Source organism: Glycine max, chromosome 5 (genome assembly GCF_000004515.6).
Source record: "Glycine max cultivar Williams 82 chromosome 5, Glycine_max_v4.0, whole genome shotgun sequence".
NCBI classification, from domain to species: Eukaryota; Viridiplantae; Streptophyta; class Magnoliopsida; order Fabales; family Fabaceae; genus Glycine; species Glycine max.
In genome coordinates, this window is record NC_038241.2 from 4,599,733 (window position 1) to 4,608,237 (window position 8,505).

Below are 8,505 nucleotides of genomic sequence, written 5' to 3' on the forward strand. Positions count from 1 at the left end.
TGAATGATGCCACTTCAAAATCTCTTCATTTTCTTAAGTATTTATACACTGTGGGTCCCCGCAATTAAATTAGTTTTCGGCTACATAAACAGCCAGTAATCTTTATATTTTTCTCAAATATATATGACCGTCATCATGATCGTTGTGGTTTGAAACTGTATATAATAGGAACAAGAGTTTATTTCAGTTACTTGGGGGAACATTAAGCTTGGTTCATCAAAAGGCCTCATCACTTGAAGGGTTACTATATACTACTTCTGTGACTGAAAAGTGAGCTGAGGTGTATAACTGCAAATGGGTGTTTGGTGGTGGAAGCTGTTTGTTGCTGCTCTTGCTGGGATTCTCTTCTCAACCCAACATTGTGCTTCCCAAAAAGGTAATTGTTCATCTTGTTTTGCTCTCTTTTGGCCATTTACAGATTGGAGCTATTTAATTAGATTACTCATCTGAATTTATATATAAGTAAAAAAAAATTGTTTCTTAGATTTAATCATAAGTAAATTGTTTCTTTCATTTATTGTAATTCTATTTTTAAAAAAATTATTTTATTTCTGATATTAAGTTTTAATCAAGAAAATTTTAGTTAGGAATAATCTTATTTTTACTTATGACAACTAATTTTCTTAATATATATGAAAATAGTTATTTTTATTTATATGGGTTCAGACGAAATACATTCCAAGCAAAAATAAGTATAATATGATATTCAATGGAGTTTGTTCAGTAAGTAATTAGTGAAATTTCGAAATGTAATGATGATTATTTTGAAAATTTTAATTTTTTTCAAATTACGTGTCATGTTAAAATAGTTATTAAGATATAGTTTTTAATTTTATTTTTATCTTTTGATATTTTACTAAATATAGATCGAATGGGATTTTTTTTATGTGAACTCCTTGTTACTAATCACTTTTTGGAATATAAAAATCACTAAAGCTAATTTTATTTCTTCTAACGGGTTGGGCTTGTCTTCTAACTACAATAAATTGTGCAATATAAAAACAACTCCTGGTTACTATTTCATGGTTTTATTGCAAATGAGCTGAACCTGTCATCATAAAGTTTCTTTCTAGACACAGTAAAAAAATAGAACCAGGAGTGCAAAAATAGAACCTGTCCTGATAAAGTTATGCATGAGAAAGTAAATTATTTAACAACTATGTTAACTTTGTTAGTAAAGTAAAAAGATATCTTAATAAAGATAAAATGTCAACCAATTAATGCTACTATATGAAACTAACTAAAAATTAAAAATATAAATTACTGGTGTGCCCTGGCTAACTAGTTAACGAAGTGTAATTATTGAAGCGAGGAGAAACTCAATAAACGTAAATTGGCTCAACTAACTAGCACATGGCCATTGATTAGCTAAGTAGGACTATAAACCGTAGTTAACGTACGATAGATGCATTAATGAGCTTCTCTCACATATTCACAAAGAGTTACAAAGAAAATTATAGTTAGAAAATTAAAATTAAAATAATTAAACTAAAGAGATAGGATACATGTACAACACGGTTATCTTTCTTTATCATATTATTTATTACATTTTCACTTTCCTCTTACTTTTCTCCCTTTTTTCTTATTTGTTGTAAAATTTATTGTACAAATTATTATACAAGTATCATTTCTTACTAAAAACCAACTAACAGAACTCAACAGGGTTAGTAAGCAGTTGAATCTCTTAAATAGTGTTTGATAAACGAGTTAAAATGAGATGTAATAGAACATTTGAGTTATATTCTATATTTAGTGTACTTTTGAAATTGAATAGAATGAAAACCAAAAACTCATACATTTTGGTTCCATGAACTAAAATAAGTGTAAACAAAGAAAATAGAATAGAACGTTTTATTTTGTTCTATTTCATCTGCTCATCAAATGCTATCTTAATTATGTCAATTAAGATTCAATTATTACGTATATCATGAAAAAAGATTTTACTAAAAAAGATAATTCTCACTTCAGTAATTTTTATAAAATGAATACCAATTATTTGCACATTTCAAAAGAATTAATTTTCAATCATTAACTAAAAATACCTTTGATTTATTTAAGAAACATATAATAACACTGGCTTCGGAATTTAATCATATTTAAAATTTATTATTTTTCTTCAAAAATGTATTTTACATAAATAACTCATATTTTTTTTCTCATAAACTCAATGTATGTTGTCAATTGAGTATATTCAATAAATTTATTAATATCCTTAAAAGAATGATTGTTATCAAATTAAAGCTCAAAATTTATAAATAAGTATTTTCTTTTATCAATAAATATTAATTTGTCAGTTTTATAAAAAACATAAGTTGGAGGAATTTGAATCCACCATGTCTCCCGCTCCCTTTTCCCTTCACCATTCTCCCATAGACGAGAATATTAAAATTACCAACCAATAGAATACGTAAAATATGTATGAATCCTTTAACATTAAATTCTAATATGATAAAATCATGTTTAAATAAATATTTGGGGCGGGCGGGGAGAGAATGGAACTTGTATATCATTATATAAGAAGATACAAAATTTAAACATTAGCTATTATGTAGATGAAAGTATCTATTTGTGTGAAAAGATATCCTAAATAAATGGGACAGTTGAAGAATGCCCTTGTGCTTGTTGGGTGTACTGAGTTTCAGCCACTGAACTTGAATCTTGATTTTGACATGCCAGACCAGCAATATGACTATGGTGACCCAAGTTTCCTTCATTTATTTTCCTTTTAATTCAAAGATGAAAAAAAAAATAGAGGCAAATGAAGAAAACAGGGTAAATTAAACATTTTACATCATCAAAACTCAGTTAGAACGAAAGAGACGAAAAGGAAACCTTCAGCTAGGTGTTTCCTTGACATTTTATGATCTTACTATCTCAAACTCTAAATAAATTTATAATGGTACAAGTATGATAATTCGCCTTCATTATTACCGAATTTAAAAAAATCTCTCGTGGATTACTGACTCGATTTGTTTTAAAGTTAAATATAATTAATTTCCTAACGTGCAATTAAAATGTATATTTAAATTAAAAATATTTACGTATTGATTGTGTAAAATAATTTTATATTTTTAAAAAATTTTAACACAATCATTTTTTTCTAAATTAAATCCAATCATAAATTTCACATTAAAATATTGCGTCATGTAGTAATTAATCAGGTGAAAAAGCCAAACAAGTTACTTAAAAATTTATCCGCATCTTCCATTTTCTTCATTTAGACAAACCGTAAACATTTTCTTGTGGCTAGTGGCTACAATACTACGTAGTTAAGAAGGTGTTTATTTTATTCAGTTTCTTTTTCACCTTTCATCATTCTTTCAATTTTCAAAATTTGTCTCTCTTCTCTCTCTCTCTCTCTCTCAAAGTATATATATATATATATATATATATATATATATTAGTTTTGGGCGTCAAAAAAAGTTTTTTTCTTTCAAACTAGTAGAAAGGCAAATAGTAGCTAGTAACATGTGTGTTTGGATAACTGATAAATTATATAAGATAAAGTGAATCAATCTTGATTTTGACTAAATTTTATATGTTTGAATTATTTTTAAAATTATGATAAAATCAATTATAATAAAAAAATTATGATAATAGTTAAAGTAATTAATTTTTATTTCTACTAAAATCAATTTTACAATAATTAATTCTGTAAATCAATTTGATTCAAAATCAATTTTATCATCACAGATCCAAAAACACAAACAAATGAGATGAAAATTTTAGAATCTTTGGAAAATCTAACGAATATGGTGTTGCTCATATATATTCAGTTCCAAACTACACATTTATGCACAATGCAACGACAGCACCAGACGTATCATACTACGACTACATCGTAATTGGCGGCGGCACCGCAGGGTGTCCTTTAGCTGCGACACTGTCCCAAAATTACAGCGTGTTGCTCCTTGAACGCGGTGGTTCACCCTACGGCAACCCTAACATCTCCGACTTAGCTGCTTTCGGTGCTGCCCTCTCAGACACCTCCCCTACCTCTCCCGCTCAGCGTTTCATCTCCGAAGACGGTGTCATCAACTCAAGAGCTCGCGTCCTCGGTGGTGGAAGTTGCTTGAACGCTGGCTTTTACACTCGCGCTAGCCCTCAATATGTAAGGTACACACAATACTCAATTATGCAACCTTCTGCTTTTCTTATGCATCATGTTATGCATGTGGTGTATATTAATAGGATTTGGTCAAACAAAAAGAGACAGTCTTTTATAAATGATTAATTAATGTTTGAAATTTTGTTCACAGAAATGTTCTTATTTACCGTCTGGTGATATATTAAGGGTTTTAATATTTTATTAGCTTAAAACAATTTTATATTATTATTTAATTATAAAATACCATGTGTAGTCAATTTATTAATTTTTAATTTATAATAAATATTTAAAAACTCGTACTGATGATGTATTATAATTAAATAATAATAGAAAACTTTTTATATTAATAAGACAATACATATTTATTAAATCGTATTTTAAATAAAATTATCTTTAAAAAATAATATAGTGTATGTTTGAGTTGTGGTTTGAGAGACTTCAGAAGAGTATTTAAAAAAGAATTAGAAATATATCTTTTATTCATTTGTTTGATTGGTATGGAAACACGTGCCACCACACAATGAACACCAACACATGTTCATATTCTAGAGAGAAAAAAAAATGTAATGTATGTGTATAACAATATTAAAATTCCAAAAGTCCGATGCATCATATTTTGTTGATGTACAGAATATCTATATATTAATTACTTAATTTTATTAGATAAAGAATATAGTAATATTTTAGTACCAAATTTTGAGATAATGAATGATGCATTATGTGTGTGCACATAGGTGATTGCTAATATGTATGTATGATGAGCATTAATTGATTGTTTATGGGTAGGGAAGCGGGGTGGGATGGAAGGGTAGTGAATGAGTCGTACGAATGGGTGGAGAAGATAGTGGCATTTGAGCCACAATTGAAGCAGTGGCAGTCATCTGTGCGGGATGGACTAATAGAGATAGGTGTGGTGCCTAATAATGGCTTCACTTATGACCATATTGATGGGACTAAAGTAGGGGGCACCATCTTTGACCAGAATGGCTTCAGGCACACTGCTGCTGATCTTCTGCAATATGCCAAACCCACTGGAATTACCCTGCTTTTGGATGCCACTGTGCATAGGATCTTGTTTAGAGTCAAAGGTGCGTGGCCCATTTTCATTTTAGTATATGTAGTAATATGAAATTCAGACATGAAAAATGCTAGCAGTCTTTTCAACTAACATTTTATAATTTGTTGAAATCCTATTCCTACTACTACTTATGGATCTCATTTCTTATTTAGTAATCCTAATTTCAATTAATAAAAGTCACATAAATTTCAAATAATAATAGAAAATGTGTTAAGGAAGAATATGTAGAGTATTGAGAGAATTGAAGTGAACAAAAATGGGAAAAAAAAATCAGCAAAAATGCAAATTTGTTTTGGAGATCGGCGTTTTTGTGTGAGGAGTGTTAGCAAACACTTTCTTCATTATTTTTTTTTATTATTAAAAATTACAATATCGTGGTAAAAATTAATCAAATAAAATGTATGAGCCGCACAATCTAGTAATATTTTTATAAATTTCGATCAATAAAAAAGTGTATTTAAAGAAATGTGTGGATAATACGCTCCTATCATTTCTTTTCTCTTCTTATTTTGGTAACCCATTTATTGATTTCCTTAATATTGAAATGGAGCAGATAGATCAAAACCAATGGCCCATGGAGTGGTGTTTAGAGATTCATTGGGTCGTAGGCACAAGGCGTACCTGAAGCCCGATCCAAGGAACGAGATAATCGTTTCGGCCGGTGCACTTGGAAGCCCACAACTTCTAATGTTGAGTGGAATTGGGCCGGAAGAGCACCTTAAAGCCCACAACATCAGAATAACATTGGATCAGCCATTAGTAGGACAAGGAATGTCAGATAACCCCATGAACGCCATCTTTGTCCCATCTCCTGTCCCCGTAGAGATCTCTCTGATTGAGGTGGTGGGCATCACCACTTTTGGCACCTACATTGAAGCTGCCAGTGGTGAAAACTTTGCCGGTGGTTCCCCAAAAGACTACGGAATGTTCTCCCCCAAGGTATTCACGCCATTGTGTTGCATCTATAATGAAACTCGCATGATACTTATTAATATAACGACGAGTAATTTAGATGAAATAATACATGGAGTTATTTAGATGTATAGTAGGAGTGTAGCGGGTAGGATTTAGAAGAAAAGTTTGTTCAAACTAGTTAAAATTTTCCAATTCAAATTGGTTTGGTTTAAGGGGAAAAAGAAGAAGATGAGTAATCAAAACCAAATCAACCTCGTTAAATTCAGGTTACATTTATATTTTTAAAAACTAATTTTATAGAAATATAATGTTAGAAAAAAAAATGAACATTAAGCTAGAATTTTTTTGACTAAAAAGATTCCACAAAACTTAAGTTCAATTTTATATTAATTTTATATTTTTCTTATTGAATTGATGCATTTCACTCACCTACTTACATCTTGGTAGAGTAAAATGTAAGGTGAAGTCTGAAAAGGTTGAACACCATATAATTTGAAGAAAAAACCCATAAACCTGAATCTTAAGATTTAGATTAAAGTGTCCTGTGAGACTTCATTTATGTAGTGACTCGTGGTCCACATATAGATTCATTGAATCTCCCCAACACATCCTAAGACATAACTATAAAATTGTTAACTAAATAACTTTTCGTTACAATGATCCATTTTCATTCTTAAAAGAGAATGTTTTTGAGTTATTTCCATCCTTATTTAAATCATATGACTGATCTTATATTGATGTTCCTAAATGCAGATTGGGCAACTCTCAACGGTGCCTCCGAAGCAAAGAACTCCGGAGGCCCTAGCCAAGGCAATAGAAGTGATGGAAACTCTGGACCAAGCAGCATTCAGAGGTGGATTCATCCTGGAAAAAATCATGGGTCCAATATCAAGCGGGCATTTGGAGCTCCGAAGCCGTGATCCGAACGACAACCCCTCAGTGACCTTCAACTACTTCCAGGACCCGCGAGACTTGCAGAGATGCGTGCAGGGCCTGAGCACCGTGGAGAAGATAATCGAGTCCAAGGCATTCTCTCCCTTCAGATACCCCAACATGCCTGTTCCTGTGCTGCTCAACATGACCGCAAGTGCCCCCGTTAACTTGTTGCCCAAGCACACCAATTCTTCACTATCTTTGGAACAGTACTGCAAAGACACTGTCATGACCATTTGGCACTACCATGGAGGCTGCCAAGTTGCTAAGGTTGTTGATAGGGACTACAAGGTTCTTGGTGTGGACGCTCTGCGTGTTATTGATGGCTCCACCTTTAACTACTCCCCTGGAACTAATCCTCAGGCCACTGTCATGATGCTTGGCAGGTACATATAATTCTCCTAATTGTCTTTTAATTCTGATACGATAAAATATGATTTCAGTTCGGTATTTCTTATTTTGAAACTTGATTATAGTCTTTGAATTTTATTTTAGTCTGTAAAGTTTATAAAAAAATAATGATTTTTGGTCCATCTGGTGAGAAAATCATATCTGATAATAAGGATGAAAATCTGTACTTTTATAAAGTTCATATACTTGATTGGTCAACTTTTATAAAGTTCAGATACTTGATTAGTCAAGGTTAAAATATGAGACTAATAAATTTTTTTTATTGAAAGTACATTTTTGCACCTTCAATTGATATACTAGTTTCTCTTTTGCTCATAAAAATAAGAATTTTTACTAAAAATATAAGAACTAAAAGAATATTTTACTCATAATATTAATTGAGTATACAATCAATTTAGTTTTTTCAATTATGATTTGTTATGACTTTAGTTCTTTGAATTAACAATTTTTTTTTTAAAAAAAAAATTCCAAACTCAAACACTTCAGTTCAAAATTACATGTAATATATATGTGACTCAACTTTAGGAACTTAGATAAAAATGAATTACAGTTTCAAGGACATGTTCTTAATTTCATCAGATCTAAAAACTATAATGATAGCAAAGTGCAATTTTAATATTAAATTGACCATTCATTTGTCCCATTTCTTTGAGTATATGTTATTGTTATATATTAAGCTTTAACTCGTGTGGGTTGTTGGAATTTTCAATTTGATGCAGGTATATGGGAGTGAAAATATTGAGCGAGAGACTAGGTGGTGCGGCTGCTGCTGATGAAACAGAGCAATAAGTTGTATAGTTTTTCTCCGTGTGAAGTTTTCATCAAAGTGTCTTCGTGTCACTGAGGAAAACCAAAATTCTTGTGAGAATGATTTGTGAAGTAACCTTTCAACGAGGAAAATAACAAATTAAACATTGTTCATGTAATTGATGAAGTGAAACTAGAAGGGGGACGAGGGAAATCTTCTCTTGTTTGGGAAATCTTCTCTTGTTTTGATTACGACCGTGGTGTGGATGAGTTATTTTTGTAAGAATAAAATTTAGGTATAACATTTTAAGTA

At 30.9% G+C, this 8,505-nt stretch overlaps 1 protein-coding gene across 1 annotated transcript; it reads left to right on the forward strand.

The window, feature by feature from the left end:
* On the forward strand, positions 1–8,505 carry LOC100796752 (protein HOTHEAD). Its single transcript, XM_003525686.5, has 6 exons — positions 1–376; positions 3,777–4,116; positions 4,895–5,196; positions 5,740–6,125; positions 6,855–7,420; positions 8,165–8,505. The coding sequence occupies exons 1-6, from the start codon at positions 295–297 to the stop codon at positions 8,232–8,234; spliced, it is 1,746 nt and encodes a 581-aa protein (XP_003525734.1). The 5' UTR covers positions 1–294; the 3' UTR covers positions 8,235–8,505.

Excerpts from the sequence above, each read along its gene's own strand:
- LOC100796752 (XM_003525686.5), top strand. The coding sequence starts at position 295 with ATGGGTGTTTGGTGGTGGAAGCTGTTTGTTGCTGCTCTTGCTGGGATT. Across the intron at positions 377-3,776 it reads ACATTGTGCTTCCCAAAAAG|TTCCAAACTACACATTTATG; the intron begins GTAATTGTTCAT and ends ATATATATTCAG. Across the intron at positions 7,421-8,164 it reads ACTGTCATGATGCTTGGCAG|GTATATGGGAGTGAAAATAT; the intron begins GTACATATAATT and ends AATTTGATGCAG.